At 35.9% G+C, this 20067-nt stretch overlaps 1 protein-coding gene across 3 annotated transcripts in view; it reads left to right on the top strand.

Annotated features, from left to right (window-relative positions):
* Positions 1-20067, top strand: part of LOC106082219 (glycerol-3-phosphate dehydrogenase [NAD(+)], cytoplasmic) — a 59068-nt gene that overhangs the window by 25315 nt on the left and 13686 nt on the right. The window contains exons 4-7 of one of the 3 annotated variants that reach the window (XM_013244607.2): positions 6298-6693; positions 6768-7105; positions 7181-7273; positions 12862-12911. In XM_013244607.2, the coding sequence (XP_013100061.1) occupies positions 6298-6693; positions 6768-7105; positions 7181-7273; positions 12862-12874 (840 nt within the window). In that variant the 3' untranslated portion in view covers positions 12875-12911. Of the gene's footprint in view, positions 1-6297; positions 6694-6767; positions 7106-7180; positions 7274-12047; positions 12541-12861; positions 12912-20067 lie in introns of those variants that run through there. The other 2 variants (XM_013244606.2, XM_013244604.2) reach the window with 2 other exon arrangements.

Here is a 20067-nt window from a genome sequence, read left to right on the forward strand (position 1 = left end):
TTATCCCCCTTCAAATAGAAATTTGAGTAACAATGAAATTGATCAGTACATTGAAGAGTTTGCTTCTGTTGTGAGTTCTGTCTCAGAACTTCATTCTAAGAAAATTGAATTGGGTAACAGAAAATTCTTGATATCTGAAAGAATTAAGAATTTATATAGAATTAAATATAATTGGCAAAAAGAACTTAAGAGGCTATATCGCGTGTCCAGTAACAGATTCAGTCCAGAGTATCGCATTTTATCCAAGCAAATCCAATTATTGAGTGTTATTATTAAGAGGCAGGTTGAACTAGAGCAGATTTCTATTTTTAGAGATAAACTTAGAGGAATTAAGCCGGGGCCAAGAGCACATCGGGACGTTTTCAAGATTATTGGGCATCGAAAATCTCTACCTTTGGATAAATTATCAATTGATGGTGCGATAATAACAAATGAGTCGGAATGCCTTTCCCATTTGAAATCGTATTTTTCTAATATTTATAATAACTCTGTTCATCTTTCGTCTGTAAGGGAAGATTTTGTGAATGACTTCATTGCAAATGTTCCTCAACACTGCTATTCATTTTCAATTGATTCAGATGCAAAAAATCAAGACAGGTTGGAAAATCTTACAACTTTGGGTGAAATTCTTGATATTTCCTCATATTTAAAGAATAAGAAATCGTCTGGCATTGATACTATTTCTAATTTTATTATTCGAAAACTTTCAACTAAAGCATTTGAATATTTAGTTATCATATTTAATAACTGTATCTCCAACGGATATTTTCCAGATTCATGGAAAACCTCAAAGATAATTCCAATTAAGAAAAAAGCCAATAGTAATGAGATTTCTAACTTGCGACCTATATCTTTATTGTCAAATCTGGGTAAACTTTTTGAAATGATTGTCCGTACTAAAATGGATAAAGGAATCACTTTACCATATATTCCAAACTCACAATTTGGTTTCCAAAAAGGGCATTCCACAGTTGATGCTATGACAAAGTTCACAAATGATATTGTATTGAATTTAAGAGCAAAGAAATGTACTGTTGCAGTTTTTCTTGACGTTAAAAAGGCTTTTGATCATGCTTCCCACTATGGTATATTAACTAAAATGATAAGGATAGGGTTTAGTCCTCCGATTATAAAGCTTTTCAAAAGTTTTTTTACGAATAGACAATTTGGCGTACTCTTCAAAAATCAGTTGTCGGAATTTTCAAATGTTAATTGTGGTGTCCCGCAAGGATCGGTTTTAGCTCCACATTTATATAACATTTTTATGAGTGATTTTCCCCACAACTCCGAACATTCCTCGGGTATTTTGTATACGGATGATTCCCTTTTATACTCTCACAATGAATCGCCAGCATGTGCTTTGGTCCAAGTCTCGCAATACCTCCATGAGGTTAAAAATTTTTATGATAAATGGGGTATAAAGATAAATACTTCAAAATGCGAAGCCATTTGCATAAGAAATGCATCGGGAAAATGCAAGCGCTTTGTTGTACCTGAGAGTAAATCCTTGAAGATATTTTTAAATGGCATTGAAATTCCATTTAAAGAGAAAGTTAAATATTTGGGTGTAGAGTTTAACAAACTTTTTAAATTCAACGTACACGCGCGGAAGGTCCGTAATAAGGCCCAGGGAATATTCGCATCGTTTAAAAAAATTCTTGGATACAAATCTTTGCCTGTAAATACGAAACTTTTATTGTACAAGACTTGTATTAGGCCTGTTATCTTATATGGTTTTCCAGTTTGGTTCAGTATATCCCCCATTGTTATGAAAGAACTTGAGATTTTTGAGCGGAAAATTTTGAGACTTTGCATTGGGAAGAATTTTAAGCGCATTAACAGAAGATATTCAAATAATTTCATTTATTTGAATTCCAAGTTGAAGCGGCTTTCTTCCTATGTGTGTGATCTTTTGGAGAAATTCAATTTAAGATTAGGGCTTCATGAGAATTCTCATATGATTGACGCTATGAATAGTCAAGCGAACATTGGTTGGTATAATGCTCAGTATTTATCTCCCTTGGGATATATAAATGAACCTGAATCGGGTACTATCGCTTTTTACGAAAAGGCACTAGCCGGCACTCACCGTGGGTAGCTACATCTTAACCTACTTTTCCTTGTTTTTTTTTTTTGGTTTAGTTATAATTGTTATTATTTTTTGCTTATTTTATTATTTGTAGCTTTAAGTTCAAACCCTAGATTAAGATTTTTCTATTTAATGTAGTAGTCTCGGGAGCAAGGACGTCAATAATTCTAATTTCATGTATCCATATTACATTTTACCTTTTATGCTAAAGCCAGGTGCTGAAACTACCTAATATGTTATTGCGATAATACATTATAGTCATAAGTTTTCTTTATTATGTTTCTAATTCTACTTCAATGTTTAAAAAAAGACTCAATAAATAAAAACTTCTAACTTCTAACTTCTGTGAATGGCAATGATTTTCATATAATTTTGGCAATTTATCAAAATTTTTTTTATTTCTATTAAAATATAAAATACTAAAAAAATGTTTTCGTCTATGTATATACGCACTTGTTGACGATGTTTTTTTCTTATTTTTAAAACAACAAAGTTGTGGTTTTTTCGTATAATATGTGGGTTTTTTTGTCGTCGGCAATTTTGAGAAAGCTGCCTTAAATTTATTAAATTCCAACTGAAAGAGATTTATTTAAGAACCAAAAACATACATATGGGACATTCCACATATATTTTTATATGAAATCAAAGGCTAATACCATTTTTTCTATGTGTGGTTCGCGATGTCAATAACCAGTCTATGCTATTAAAAAACCACATTTTTGTCAACCTTTTTTACTTTTTTTTTCCAAACAACTTTTTTATTTTTATAAATAAATTTTATCAAGTATAAAAGTTCGTCAAGTTTTCCAAGACATTTGACAAATTTTATTTTATCCAAATTTCATCAAAACAAAAATAGATTAGAACGCTTCACGCCCACAAAATTTCAACCATTACCTCAGCATATGTGCCCAATGGCTTCCCAAGCGTCTAGTTGAACCAACTCAAATTTGGTAATGGTTTGATAGTTGATTAAAAACATGATCTTTAAAGCACATAGGCAACAAAGAGAACTATGGAAAAAAACATATCAACAAAACAAAAGAAAACGTAGATGATTATCAAATTGTGAAGCATTTTTTTTTTTGGAATTATTTAAAATTAGAAAATGTTTCCTTAGTTTGATTTAACTATTCATTTTCGTTGAAATTCGATATTCATAAAATTAATAAAATTGTTTTTAAATGTATATCGAGTAGCCAAGTTCGTCAATATTTGTTTTCAATTTGTAACTCTTTTTTCCCAAATTTCATCAAAACCTAATTACAAGTCAACAAAAATAGATTAAATCGCCTCACACCCACAAAAAATCAACTATAGCCTCATCATATGTTCCCGCCCAATGCCCAGCGTCTAGTTGAACTAATTTAAATTTGATAATAGTTTGCTAATTGATTAACACCACCATAAGTAATCACACTTATCTCCAGTAAAAAAAAGCCACAGTATTTATTGAACATTAAAATTCTTATCTATGTTTCGAGCCAAACAAACAATTGTATTTTTTTTATACCCTACACCACCACTGTGGTACAGGGTATTATAAGTTTGTGCATTTGTTTGCAACGCTAAGAAGGAGAAGAGCTAGACCCATTGATAAGTATACCGACCGACTCAGAATCACTTTCTGATTCGATTTAGCAATGTCCGTCTGTCCGTCCGTCCATCTGTGAGTGCATGTATTCTTATAGTCAAAGTACTGGTTGTACATTCTTTTAATTACACCCTACACCACCACTGTGGTACAGGGTATTATAAGTTTGTGCATTTGCTTCCAACGCTAAGAAAGAGAAGAGCTGGACCCATTGATAAGTAGAGAGCACTTTTTGTTTATGGACCAATTTTGACCAAAATTTGTATTTAGGCATTATTTGGTGTAAAAAAACCAATTTTGACGTCATATCTGGTATACGAAAAAAAAATACAAAATGTGCGAACCAAAATAGATACGTTTAGAGCCTTAAATGATTTAATGGTTTGGGTTCTAAGTACTTTTGTGGGTATAAATGTCCTCTTGCAACCCATTTTCCTCTAATTGTATCCTAAGAATCACTAGGTCCAAATTTGTTCCGGTCTTCCGATTTAGGGTTTTAGGCCTATAAAACAACATTTACTGTCCAATTTGGCTATAAATTTGGCACAACGAATTGGGTTAAGATCCCAGATGTATGTGCCGAATATAGTTCAGATCGGTCTATATCTTAGCATAGCTCCCATCTAGACCGATCTCCCGATTAAGGTCTTAGGCCCTTACAAGCCGTATTTATTACCCGATTTGGCTGAAATATGGCACAACGAGTTGTGTTTAGATTTTTGATATCTGTGCCAAATATGATTCAGATCGATCAATATCTTACCATAGCTCCTATATAGACCGATGTCCTGATTTAAGATTTTAGGCCCTTAAAAGCCGTATTTATTATTTGCCGATTTGGCTTAAATTGGCAAAACGAGTTGTGTTTAGATTTTGGATATCTGTGCCAAATATGGTTCAGATCGGTCTATGTCTTAGCATAGCTCCCATCTTGACCGATCTCCCGATTTAAGGTCTTAGGCCCTTAAAAGGCGTATTTATTTCCCGATTTCGCTGAAAATTGGCACAACGAGTTGTGTTTAGATTTTTGATATATGTGCCAAATATGGTTCAGATCCGTTTCTGGAAATACATAAGTTTATAGGAGTGAATGTAATAAAGATTTGAATATTTGTACAGAAGAAATACTTAATACTCTTAGCGTTTTCTAAACCTACATTCGATGAAACGAATTTCTGTGTTTTCAAATTTTTTTTCCGATGCTCCAAAAAATATATCTATATATATTGGGTTGCCCAAAAAGTAATTGCGGATTTTTTATATAGTCGGCGTTGACAAATTTTTTCACAACTTGTGACTCTGTAATTGCATTCTTTCTTCTGTCAGTTATTAGCTGTTACTTTTAGCTTGCTTTAGAAAAAAAGTGTTAAAAAAAGTTCATTCTAAGTTTTATTAAAAATGCATTTACTTTCTTTTAAAAAATCCGCAATTACTTTTTGGGCAACCCAATATAATGTATTCGCTCTCTATTGATAAGTATACCGTTCGGCTCAGAATCACTTTCTGATTCGATTTAGCCATGTCCGTCTGTGAGTCCATGTATTCTTGTTATCAAGGTACAGGTAGTTTGCTGGCCAATCTTCACGAAATTTTGCACATTCCACTTTTTTGGCTCATGGACGAACGTTATTGATTTTGGTAAAAATCGGTTCAGATTTGAATATAGCTCCCATATATATGAATCGCCCGATTTGCACTTTAAAGGCCTTAGTAACTACATTTTTAAACCAATCTGCACAAAATTTGGCACGGATTGTTTTGTCACTGGTCTTAACATATCTGCCAGATTTCATCAAAATCGGTTCAGATTTGAATATAGCTCCCATGTATATGTATCGCCCGATTTGCACTTTAAAGGCCGTAGTAACTACATTTTTCAACCAATCTGCACAAAATCTGGCACGGATTGTTTTGGTACTGATGATAACATATTTGCAAGATTTCTTAAAAATCTGTTCAGATTTGAATATAGCTCCCATGTATATGTATCGCCCGATTTGCACTTAAATGGCCGTAGTAACTACAATTTTCATACGATCTGGCGTGCATTGTTTTGTTACTGATCTTAACATATCTGCCAGATTTCATCAAAATCGGTTCAGATTTGGATATAGCTCGCATATACATGTATTGCCCGATTTTCACATTAAAGGCCGTAGTAACTACATTTTTCAACCGATCTGCACAAAATTTGGCACGGAGTGTTTTGTTACTGATCTTTACAAATCTGCAAGATTTCATCAAAATCGGTTCATATTTGGATATAGCTCCCATGTATATATATCGCCCGATTTTCACATTAAAGGCCGTAGTAACTACATTTTTCAACCGATCTGCACAAAATTTGGCACGGAGTGTTTTGTTAACATATTTGCAAGATTTCATCAAAATCGGTTCAGATTTGGATATAACTCCCATGTATATGTTTCGCTCGATTTGCCCTTATATGGCCGTAGTAACTACAATTTTGGTTCAAATTAAGATGTAGCTCTCATATACTTATATCTATTGCTCGAATTTACGGTAGGTGTAGGTTATTATACAGTCGGCGCCGTCCTACTTTTGCCTTTCCTTACTGGTTTTGTTATTAAAAAATGTTTTTTTCTATTTACAGATTGCCGTACCCGATCTTGTTGAGGCCGCTAAAGATGCCGATGTTTTGATTTTCGTTGTGCCCCATCAATTCATTCCCAATTTCTGCAAACAACTCTTGGGCAAACTTAAGCCAAATGCCATAGCAATCTCCTTAATCAAGGGCTTCGATAAGGCCGAAGGTGGTGGTATTGATTTAATTTCCCATATTATCACACGTCACCTGAAAGTTCCCTGTGCCGTATTGATGGGTGCCAATTTGGCCAATGAAGTGGCTGAGGGACAATTCTGTGAGACCACCATTGGTTGCCGTGATGCCAAATATGCCAAAATCCTGCGTGACCTCTTCCAAGCCAATCACTTCCGTGTTGTGGTGGTGGATGATTCAGATGCAGTGGAAATTTGTGGTGCTTTGAAGGTATGTTGTTGGCAAATAGTTTGGTTAATTTTTATGGATTTGTGTTAATTTTTTTGTACTTGCTTTGTTTTTAGAATATTGTGGCCATGGGTGCTGGTTTCGTTGATGGCCTAGGCTTGGGCGACAACACCAAGGCTGCTGTTATCCGTTTGGGTCTGATGGAAATGATTCGTTTCGTTGAAATCATGTATCCCGGCGGCAAATTGTCTACCTTCTTTGAAAGCTGTGGTGTTGCTGATTTGATTACCACCTGCTATGGTGGCCGCAATCGCAAAGTTGGTGAAGCCTTTGTCAAATCGGGCAAGACCATTCAACAATTGGAAACTGAATTGCTTAATGGCCAGAAATTGCAGGGCCCTCTCACTGCCGAAGAAGTTAACTATATGTTGAAAAACAAGAATTTGGAAGAAAAGTATTTGAGACATATTTAACGATATTATTTATAGAAAAAAAATTGAATATTGTTCTTGTTGTTGCTTGTTTACAGATTCCCCCTCTTCACCGCCATTCACAAGATTTGCTCTGGTTCCCTTAAGCCTCAAGATTTGATTGAATGCATACGTTGCCATCCCGAGCACATGTAAGTTGGTTTATTTTTCAGTCCCTTAAAACATTCAAGTTCTAGGATTTAGTAATACTCTGTTACTTTCTTCCTTTGCATCATGTTCAATTCTGAATTGGAAGTTTTCATTTAGACTATTTCAGTATTTTGTATTATGTTTAGTTTAGTTGATATATTTGTTTGTTACTAATTAAGATGATTGTCAAGTATTAGGTCGATTACCCTGTCCTTCAAGGGTAACCGATCAGTCACTCTTAAACAGTTGTTATTTTTTTTTAGAATAGAAATATTTATGTCATTTATTATATTCTAATATTCTAATATCCTTGTTTTATTTGTTTTTAATAGAGGTCTTGTATAAAATTAAATTAAATATGTCTTAAAGTCTCATTCATTAGATTGTTTAAAGTATAAGCATATCATGTTTGTAACCTGCACCACCAAATTGTTAATAATTTAAACAAAAACTACCAATTAGATGTAATTGAACATTTAAAATTGTACAACTGAATATTTCTGTTCCTAAAGGAATAGCTAAAAATATCTTTCAGCATATTTTCATATAAAGTAGTATGAAGAATTTTTTTTTTATTTTATTTGAGATATGATTGATTATTTTTTAAATGGCATGTTTTTTTTTAAGTTGTAATTATTAGATTTTGTTCATATACAAGGAAACATTTATAGCCTGTTTGTGGACGTCGAAAGTAATCTATCCTTCGGCCTGCAAATGAAAAAAAAATGATTTGGGTTTGTGTATCTCATCTTAACCGACGAATTTATTGAACGATAAGTCGAACAGAATCGTAAGCGGTCCCATACAAAAATAGGTTCATGTATATCGTAACAGTTGCCAAAAATGCGAAGCAAATGTAAAAACCAGTCACTTGATAATTTGCCTTCGAGCAAGAATTATTTAGTAAAAATGGAAAGCACAGAACAAGTGAAATTATAAAAATTTTAGCATTTAAGAACCTTAGATGCCAACCAAATTGCAAATTTTGACCATGAACATTCCACTAAGGAACATGGGCAAACTTCTCACATTTTAATGAGTGCAGTCCTCCTCCTTTTTATTCGGACTCTGCTCGGAACGGCGTGCCGCAGTGCGACACCTCTTTGAAGAGAAGTTTTTACATGACATAGCACCTCACAAATGTTGCCAGCATTAGGAGGGGAAAACCACCGCCGAAAAATGTTTTCTGATGGTCTCGCCAGGATTCGAACCCAAGCGTTCAGCCTCATAGGCGGACATGCTAAACTCTGTGCTACGGTGGCCTCCCACCACTGATTGTTTTAATAACAATAGGCGGCCAAGAAATGTTGTCTATAACAATTTACGGACTTTTCTCTTAAGCGTTCTTCTAAAATCAGCTTTAATATTAAAATTTTTACCTTTCTACATCGCTGTAGTATTACAATGTTGGGCTCCTCCTCCTCCAACCGCCAAAAAAGTAAACGCTAATGGATGATTCCTATTGATTTTTTATTAAACTCAACATGCAACACAATTTTATATTTCAAAAATGTTTTAAGCTTGTGTATGTGATTGAAATAAAGAAAGCCGTAACACAGTTGCCACTTCGGGACCTTGCACAAATACCGAGTGCCTATCCCGGCAAGGGATAGCTATGAGCACCACACAGGCTGAAACATTGAGGTCCGTGTGGTGTTCATAGCTGTTACGAGAAGCTTAGCTGCAAGCTGCCGGGCGCGTCCATAGGTTGCAGATAGTGGAATGCTCCATACGGAGTAGCTGCAACCAACGGCAGTCTCGGACACTCAGCGATATCGAGCGGAGAGTCTCAGTGAGAGGCCGGTTGGCATCGGCTTTTGCACAAATACTGAGTGCCTATAATGCTCGATATTACAAGGCGGGTTATTGGCGCCTTTAAATAACCAATGGCCACCCTGTTTCCGTAGCAATCGGTCCTTTGGACCGGAACGTACTTGCTCATCTACAGGAGCATGACGAGGATCGCCACCTCCAAATAGAAATGTGGTTACAACAACAACTGAGTGCCCAATGGCCACCCCGTTACCGCGGCGATCGGTCCTTTGGACCGAATCTCATCTATAGGAGCAAGACAAGGATCGCCACCTCCAAATACAAATGTGGCTACAACAACAACAACTGAGTGCCTATGATGTTCGATATGACAAAACGGTTTATTGGCGCCTTTAAATAACCAATGGCCACCTAGACTAGATCAAGCTTGCTCACCTACAGGAGCTTGACGAGGATCGCCACCTCAACATGAAACTGTGGCTACAACAAAAACAAAATAGTTGCACCACTGTACAAACCAATTGGTATAAGATCAGGAGACATCGAAAAAAAAAAAACACCCATATGGCAATGCCAAAATCGTAAGTATGGGAAAATGAGAACATTAATTTACGTATGTATGTGCAGGCGACCAATTGAATTCGACATACACAAACCGAAAAAGATTCTTTTTCGACCACTATACAAACCAATTGGTATAACATCGGGAGACTTCGAAAAAAAAAGCAACCATATGCAATGCCAAAATCGTAAGTATGGGAAAATGAGAACATTAACTTACGTATGTGCAGGCGACAAATTGAATTCGACATACACAAACCGAAAAAGATTGGATTTCGAGCCATTGATTGTCTTTTATTCGTCTGGACTATTTGACGCCCACAAACACGGTATTAGGGATAAAGCAAGAGTTACTACAATACATCCAAGAACTCAATAGAGAGCCCAATGTGTGCTTAATAACGGTGTTCAAAGCACTTTTTTTGTTTTGTCAGAACCAAATCGTTCATGAGCCGGTTTCCGTCTCCGATTCGGAAGTACAGTCATTCTAAGTCAGCAGTTGTTGTTGTTGTAGCAATGTGTTCTACACTGAGACGGCAGCCTTTGCCGATGAAGGAATCCATCGGGTCAATCCGTTACGTACAAGCGGCTGCCATGGGATTGCTTAGTCAGCAATGTGTTCGGACTATGTGACATCTTCGAAGTTTTCTACTAGAAATTTGCACAGTTTTAGCTAGGCACGGGAGCACTATGAGCACCACGGAGTCTGGAACCTTGAGTTCCGATCTATCTGGTGTTAATCGTTATCACATCCACAGGTTGCTGCTAGTGGAATGCCGAGTAACTGTAGCTTCTGTCACGGACTAGGAGAGAGTAGAATAGGGAATAAATAGAGGTCACACAGTGCCGGAGATGCCATGGCTCTGTTTCGTTTTCGATGGTCCACGAGGACCATCCTATAACATGGCCTAGGTTGATTGAAGCCACGGCAAATGTGTGCGGTGATGGCATGTAAAGCAGTTGTTGTGCTCTGCAGTCTTTGAAGTCTTTGCTATTGCTCGGCGAATGGAAATGCACCAACGAGATACAGGGAGAACGGTCTGTATGACTACACTAGGGCGGGTCCTTTTCGGTCTTCCGTAGCGGGATTACTCTTCCAGACATCGAATACTTTAAGATTGCTCAAAGACAGAGAGATGGTGTCAGAATCCAGTAGCTAATATTTGATTCAAATGGTAATGAAGAAGCCTATAGAATTCATAACAATAATTTTGAATCTCACGGCAGCCGGTTGTACGTAACGAATTGACCCGATGGAATCCTTCATCGGCAAGGGCTGCCGCCTCGGTGTACAACACACTGTTACAACAACAACAACAAGTAAAAGCCTGCTAAGTTCGGCCGGGCCGAATCTTATATACCCTCCACCATAGATCGCATTTGTTGAGTTCTTTTCCCGATATCTCCTATTAGGCCAGCAAAGGATAAAAGAAAATAATTGATTTATTATTGGAGCTATACCAAGTTATGGTACGATTCGGACCATAATTGAATTGAATGTTGGAGACCATATCAGAAGTAATTGTGTTAAATTTCAGCCAATGTGAGTAAAAATTGCGACCTTTTGGAGGCTCAAAAGGTAAAATAGAGAGATCGGTTTATATGGGAGCTGTATCAGGCTATAGACTGATTCGGATCATATTTGACAAGTATGGTGAAGGTCACGGGAGAAGCCGTTGTACAAAATTTCAGCCAGATCGGATAATAATTACGCCCTCTTGAGTCTCAAGAAGTCAAGATCCCAGATCGGTTTCTATGGCAGCTATATCAGGTTATGGATCGATTTGAACCATATTTGACACAGTTGTTAGCCAAGTCGGCTAAGAATTGTACCCTCTAGTGGCTAAAGAAGTCAAGACCCAAGCATCGGCTTATATGGCTCCTATATCCAAACATGGACCGATATAGCCCATTTACAATCCCAACCGACCTACACTAATAAGAAGTAATTGTGCAAAATTTCAAGCAGCTAGCTTTACTCCTTCGAAAGATAGCGTGCTTTCGACAGACAGACGTACGGACAGACGGACGGACGGACTTGCTAGATCGTCTTGAAATTTCATGACGATCAAGAATATATATACCTTATTGGGCCTTAGACGAATATTTCGAGGAGTTCCAAACAGAATGACGAAATTAGTATACCCCCATCCTATGGTGGAGGGTATAAAAATAATTTTAATAAAACCAAAACCATGCTGCAAGATATTTAACACTCGCCTAAGCTTAAATTATTTATAAATAATTATGAGAATTGGATAAATAAGAATTTTCTATTTTCAAAAAACAAATGTATTGCTTTTTTGTATGTATGTAAATGATTTTTATTCTAAATTTTATTCTTTATAATTTTTTTTATATGATTTTTACTCCATCATAAGTCTAACAAATGTTTTGTCTTTATAACTTTGATATCATCATTTGTTCCCATTGTTTTTCTAGGGAGTCATCATTACTGCCGGCACCAAAACTCTAAAAAAAGACACATACACTAGCATACGCACACAACAAACAGAACGAACACTTACACCCAAACCACAACCAATACCACCACTCGCATAGTCATCAACATGATAGATAAATGTTGTAAAATATCAAAAATGAAAGAAAACCCGCCCAATCAAACCCAAGAACGCAACCAACTTGCCCAACTACTAAAACCCTTAACCCCCTTTCAACCCGGATCAATCATGATGCATCAATCAAAAAAAAAAAAAAAAATTGAAAAAAATGCAGTTAAATCAAAACATTTGTTGTTGTTTCCTTTGTGTGTGTTTTTGCACTCGCCCCGCCCCCATGCAACAACATCAACAGTCATGCTGCAAAGTCATCAATCAAACAATCAATCAATCAATCATAAGTAAACTTTATTTTTCTATCATCTTTTCTTCTTAATTTTATTCAAAAAGTGTTTAATTTTTTATACACAATTTTTTTTTTCATCAATTTCTTTTTGTATTAATTTGTACATAATCAAATGTAATTAAATTTGTTAAATAATGCATTATGAAACTAAAGACAATTTTTAAAGCAAATTAATTGTTAATAAAGAAGAAAAAAATTATTATTATTTTCTAGAAAATTCAGAAAAATACACAAAAAAAATGTTTTTTGTTTTAATTGGTTAAAGAAAATGATCTAAAAATTGGCATGAGAAAAGTCTGACAAGTTGTTTCTTTATGTTGTTTGTATAAAATTTGTTTGAAAATCAAAATTTTCCTACAATTCGAATTCTGTTATTCTCTTTAATTCACAGGCAAAATCTTTAAATTCATATTCACCACGAACAATAACAAAACAAACAAAAAAAAAAACGTTAAATTGTTGAAGACAGCCCACCCAAGTCTACCATTACTGCGACATTTGCTTCGTTCAACAAGAATACCCCATTTTTTTAGCTAACTTTTTAAGCTCATCGCTAGATAGCTAATATTGAAAAAATAAGAACAAAATAAATATATATGCCAAATCTGTGATTTGTTTTTATTTTAAAGTAATTTGATATTTAAAAAAAAACATTTCACAAGCATTACAAAAACAACTGCATACAAAATCAACCAAAAAAAAAAAAAAAAAACAACAAAATGCACAAATTAGTCTATTGCCGTCTATGTGGGACGCCCGAAATTCCCCAATTAATTTTAACGATATCGAATACACTTTAAAACTGAACACCTGTTAAGCCAACCAATGTCTTGCAACATTTGTGTTACACTTTTATTAGGCAAACCTAAATAAAAATGGCATATCCTAAGACAACACCAGAAAGAAATTTCTTCTTTAGCGATCGTATTGTCCTGGAGATTTCAGAAAAATTAACTCAACCCACTTACAAAATTTGCCCCAACCCCTCCCCACTTCATTTATGAAATACTGAAACCAAGGTACCTAATATTTGTTAAGGTAACAACAAAGGACAATTGAATTTTATGTTTACAAAAGGAGAAAAAGAAAACCTAAAATTACCATTAAAAAAAAAAAAATAAAAGTAGTTAATAATTTTTAAAGGTAGTGGAAGAAAAACGATGACCCATTAACTTAGTATGAAATATTTGTGAAAATAAAGAATTTAAAACAAAAAACTTTCTTACTTTTGTTATAACGATTTTTCTTCATTTTTAGGGCAAATGGTTTTCAAAATTTCTGTTTGTTTTTTTTACTAAGAATGATTTGCCATGACTACGAAAAGAAGTAAGTAAATGCCCTTGAAAGCTTAAAACGTAATACAACTCATTCGTGTGTGTTCTGAGTTTCACTCTTCCCCTAAAATGAACTGCTTTTTACCACGTCAATAAAGTTTCAATATTTCCCAAATTTTCATCACAAGATTTCTTAGGTAAAACCAAAAAAAAGGCATAAAGTTCGGCCGGGCCGAACTTTGGATACCCACTACCTCGGGTATATATGTAAACCCCCTTTTGCTACAATCCGTAGAAAGTTGGATAACTAATGCACCCAAATTTGGCACAGACATTGAGTGGTCTAATAAATATAAGTCACTGTTCAATTTTGTAGAACAAAACAAGTAAAAGTGTTCGGCCGAATCTTATATACCCTCCACGATGGATCGCATTTGTCGAGTTCTTCTCCCGACATCTCTTCTTAGACAAAAAAAGGATATAACAAAAATTTGCTCTGCTATTAGAGCGATATCAAGATATGGTCCGGTTTGGACCACAATTAAATTATATATTGGAGACCTGTGTAAAATGTCAGCCAATTCGAATAAGAATTGCGCCCTTTGGGTGCTCAAGAAGTAAAATAGAGAGATCGATTTATATGGGAGCTGTATCAGGCTATATACCGATTCAGACCATAATAAACGCGTATGTTGATGGTCATGAGAGGAACCATCGTACAAAATTTCAAGCAAATCGGATAGGTTAAGCGACCTCTAGAGGCTCAAGAAGCCAAGTCCCCAGATCGGTTTATATGGCAGCTAATCAGGTTATGAACCGATTTGAACCTTAATTGGGCACAGTTGTTGGATATCATAACAAAACACGTTGTGCAAAATTTCATTCCAATCGGCTAAGAATTGCGCCCTGTAGAGGCTATGTCTCCTTCCAGACAAACCTACACAATATGTGAAAATTTGGACAAAATTGGTTTTGCCGTTTTTCAGTCTATATCAGTGAATGGCTTATGTGCCCATTCTGGGTTGTTTTTGTGGGGGTGGGGTGACCCTCTATACTTCGACATGAATTTACACGCCATATTCGTTATCTACTCCCGCATACTTTTCATTTGATACCCATATTGTTCTTATGGGTCCACATTTGATTCTGGGTGATGTTTTTGAGGTAACGTTGAAAAGTCCGCCCCCTTTCGTTATCAATAAATTATAAAGCCTATTCCTACTTCCTGACCATATTCGTAATCTACTCCCGAATACCTTTCATTTGAGTCCCATATTGTCATGATCGTCAAATAACCCAATTTAAAGAAGTTTTTGGGCTGGGGCGGCCCCCCAGTTACTTGGACCCAACTTTTATTATGAAATTCGTACTCTACTCTTGAATACCTTTCATTTGAATCCCATAATATCCCGATCGGTCCACTTTTATTTTTGGGTAGAACTTTTGGGGTAAGGGGGAGGGTCTGCCCCCCTCCCGATATCCAAAAATTATATAGCGTATGTATGTGTCCTTCCAGACCTAACAACACAATCTGTAAAAACTTCAAGGTAATGGGTTCAGCCGTTTTTGAGTCTATACGGAACAAACCGACAAACAAACAAAAATTGAATTTTATATATAAGAAGATATCAACCAATAGAAAAAATAAAATACGACGATCCCTTATCTAGTTTTCCAGATACTACAATACATTTGCAATCAGATCAAATTACCTAAAAATGGTGTGTAGTTTTTAGTTAGTATTTACATTTGTTTCCATAATTGTTTGAAAATAAAATTCTAAAATTTATATTTTGGCATAATTATTCAGCGTTGGTCATTACCCCACTAAAGCTGTTGATATTTTAAAAAAATAAGCCTTTTGCCAACTCGGTTCATTGAGCTTAAACTTGAATAAGTCAGTACTCATTGATGTGAAAGATATAAGTTCGTTTCTTAAGTCTTTTGTTTTTGAAGTACAAATTTTGTCATAATGAAAAGATAAATATCAACAAAGTCGAAAACAACAAAACCAAAAAAACGCGAGCGAAAATAAGGTTTTTTTATAAAACAAAACAAAATAAAAGTTTTGCAAGTTAAAACTTTTCCTATTTATAGAACATTAATAGCCTTGGGCCTACTTCACTACCTTTCACCAATAACATAAATATGTTTGCAAATGCTCTCCATAAAAATCCCCTAATTCCAGTTAGTGAATTTTTGCTAAACATCAAAATGACCATGGTAGCAGAAACAATAACATATGACCGAAAAAAAAAATTAGTTCAAATATGATTTATTTCAATTTTCTATTTAAGCTGACTAACAGTCAGCCACCCACCATGAGGGTAATACCATTTTAGGAGTTTACAAAATTATTTCCATTACATTATTCGTTTAAAACAATTCACTTAACACACTGGAATGTCGCCCTTCATCGCCCTCTGTTACTAGTTATAAATATTTCATTGTCAAGATGAAAAAACAAAAATAATTTAGCCCCAGGCATAGTAAAGATAATACTTTGAAAAAAATAAAACAAAAATGTCTCTGCCCCAGCAGTCATACATATAGCTCATAAAAAAAAGTATAGCATAGCAAATGGTCGGTCATAGACCATAACTAAAGTGAATATTCATTTAAAGCACAGTACAATGGAAAGGCTAAAATAGAGTGGAATTTTCTAAAATATTTTTTGGACAACATTTTATTAAAATTTGGTCTTCTGTTGATAAAATATGTACTCAAATCCTGTTAAATATCTTCCTGTCGTCTAGATCTTTTCAATTGGATGAAAACACTCTTACTTTACTTAAATTGGCTGTTACAGAACATTTGTCCCATTAGCCGAACAAAGAATAGATTGTCAATGACAAGTTTCGAAATGTCATTCAACACTTAATCCTTCCATCGGAGTTTTATTCTGACAACATGACCTAGTCAACACAATCGTGGTATTTTGATACGTTAAACTATTCCAACGTCATCATACAGCTTATACAGTTCGCAGTTCATACGTCGTCGATATTCTTCACCAATGCATACTGGTCCAATTTACGGAAAATCTTCCGCTCAAACGGTACATGCACTGTTTTCACAAGTACCCATGTCTCGGCTGCAAAGGCAAAGGCTGCAGTTCCTACTTACTACTACCGACCCATGATATCATTGTCGTCGGTATAGGCGAGTAGCATGTCTTCTCTTGTGAGTAGTGTGTCATACCTATTTACATCTGTATCTCGTATGATCTTCTTCATTAGGATATTAAAGAGATCACACGATAAGTTGTCTCGCTGTTTGAAACCTCGTTTGGTATTGAATAGTTCGGAGAGATTCTTTTCTATTCTTACAGAGGAACGTGCATCATTAAGTGTCATCCTGCAGAGTCTTTTTTATTTTGAAGGAATACCAAGCTCAGACATGATTTGAAATATCAAAAATATGTTGAAAGTGGATTTGTAGTCAACAATGAGATGGTAAAAGATGACCAGACCTTCTCGGGTCTTTTCCAGGATTTGGCGCAATGTGAATATCTGGTCTATGGTGAAATTTACCTGGTCTAAAGCCGCATTGATGTTAGAAGTTTGCTCCTGCTCCTTAATGGAACGATTGGAAGGAGAGTTTCTCCTCTGTAGTTGGCACATTGTGTCTTGTCTCATTTGTTGTGTACGGGACATGGTTATTGGAACCTCAGCATGCTGGTTTCAACCATGGTGTTTCCGTTCTTCTAGCCCGATCGCTCATACGAGCTGATGCATACGCCTATCAGTGTGCCGCCTCCGGTCTAAAATATTTCAGCTGGCAACCCATCGGTTCCTGCTGCCTTGTTGTTCTTCAGTCGGGTCAATGCTACTTGGACATCATTCTGACTAGGAGATAAACATTTTATATCATCATCAGAGATGGGACACTTGCAGCTGGAAAAATTTTTCTTTTCATATCCCTATCAAACAATTTACCCGATTTATTCTTTGTCTCTGCAGGAGGATGTGGCTGTACAACAACCATCGGTATGATATTTCTTTGGTAAAATTCTCGATTTTCATTCTGACTCCTTTACTTCTCAATTCACTAACTCTCACGACTTTTAATTTCCTTTTTGCGGAATAGACGTTTTGAGTGGAGTGTGCCGTTGCCATCAATTGCGTTAGCAGCTTTTCTTTGTCCAGCTTCCGTCAGATGCGAACCTTTTCTGCAACAAGGTAATGATCCGAATCTTTTTCGTTCCTCGGATCGATCGTGCATCAAGCACACTAGCCGAATACCTTCCATTTATCACAACGGGGTCAATTTATTCCTTGCTTCTTGATCTTTTTATATTATGACGGGATAGGTTAGATTAGGTTAGGTCGAAAAAAGGGTGCGGACTTTAATCCGCCCCATGCCACTGTGGACGTTTACCTAAGCCAGTATTCGGCTTGCTGTGCGCTCTAAATACTAAAAAGTAACCTCGAAAAAGAAAAGCTATGTTAGGATTTCCGTGCTTTCGAAATCAGTATACACATATAGCGGCCCTCAAGGCCATCGGTTGTAGGACAGTGAGGTCGAAGTTTTTGGCGGAATGTGTGGAATCCCTGAATAGACTCCAGGTTCACGATATAACATGGGATATAACATAGCGCATACGACGGCGCTGTATTGGAGCTTACCCCTACCCCTACTACTCTATATTTTTTTTTATCACATATATTTTATTTTTTCGTTTTCTTTTCACCACAGGTCAAAATGGCCACGAGTGAACTCACCTTTTCATGGTGGGCTACCCATTCAATCTGAACTATTAACAATCACAAAAAAAAAATCATACGTCTTCGTAGCATACGGGTTCAAATTGCTCCTCAGTCAGCATCCGTAATAGGTTACTTATGGTGGTCACCTAAAGGAGTGGCGATAAAATGCCCCCCTGCTGCTTGCCCTGTGTCACTTTCTCCTTTATATTTATGGCATGGGACTCAAAATTTATGCACCTGTTCCTTAGCACATGATTTTTCGAGTCTCTAAGGACCCAGTTCATCCGGTACTGGTCTAAGGATTGGATCAGTGTATCGGTCTGCACATTGTGGATAGTGGAATGCTTCTTTCGGAGTAGCTGCAAATGCGACCCCAGACAATTGGCGGTGTTGAGTGAAGAGTCTCAGTGAGAGGCTAGGCGGCAAAATTGCAAATTTTGCCCATGAACATTCCACTAAGGAACAGGGGAAAACTTCTCACATATCAATGAGTGCAGTCCGATTAAGTTTAAGCTCAATGATAAGGGCTTCCTTTTTATAGCCGAGTCCGAACGGCGTGCCGCAGTGCGACACCTCTTTGGAGAGAATTTTTTACATGGCATAGTACCTAACAAATGTTGCCAGTATTATAAGGGAAAACCACCGCTGAGATTTTTTTTCTGATGGTCTCGCCAGGATTCGAACCAAGGCGTTCAGCGTCATAGGCACAATACTGAGTGTCTATGATGCTCAATATTACAACGGCGACTTTAAATAACCAATGGTCATCATGTTCCCCTTGCGATCGGTCCTATAACCGGAACGAGTTTGCTCACGTATTGGAGATTAACGAGGATTGCTATCTCCTAATGCAAAAGTGGATACAACAACAACACTTATACTAAGTTTCCCATTATAATTCCATTAAGGATCAGGGGATACAACAACAACAGCATTGGCTTCAAACCATTATCGGAAGTTATCTCGTGAGGTTAAAATTTCCAACTGTTGAATCAAAGATTTTTTCCTTCCCTATCTTCGCCATAAAATCTCCCAGAACGATTAAAACTCCATTTGTTTCCCATCATTTGTTTGGTTCTTATTTCTCTGCTAAGGCTGGTTCTATATTCGCATTTCTCGACATTTTTCGCCGATTACTTTTTTTAGATAATAGATTTTAAAGCAAAAAAACTTGCTGATTTCATTAAGGAGGATATTCCCTCATTACTTTTGGTAAAATTTTAATAAAATCGCTATTTTCGTAATGTTTTAAAAAAGTAATCGTGAACAAAAGGGTTTTCAACGGTGAAAAACGAACATAGTACCAGCCATTAAACAAAAAAACTATTCGCATAATAATTTTCCACATCATTTACAAAAAAAATCGTTATTTATGTATATTTAAAATTCGAGCCAATGTTTATATATAAAATTGTTACTGCAATTAGAATAAAATTACACTCATCTAATATTTGCTCTCATTATTGATTTTCTCGATACACTGTGAAATGCAAACAAAACGTCAAATTGTTTGAACAACGTTAACACCACATAAAAGCAATAAAAACCTTTAAATGTTCGTAACAATTCCCATTGTAATGTGCACATGTATGTAGGTACGCATTTTTTTTTTTT

Source organism: Stomoxys calcitrans, chromosome 2 (genome assembly GCF_963082655.1).
Source record: "Stomoxys calcitrans chromosome 2, idStoCalc2.1, whole genome shotgun sequence".
Lineage (NCBI taxonomy): Eukaryota > Metazoa > Arthropoda > Insecta > Diptera > Muscidae > Stomoxys > Stomoxys calcitrans.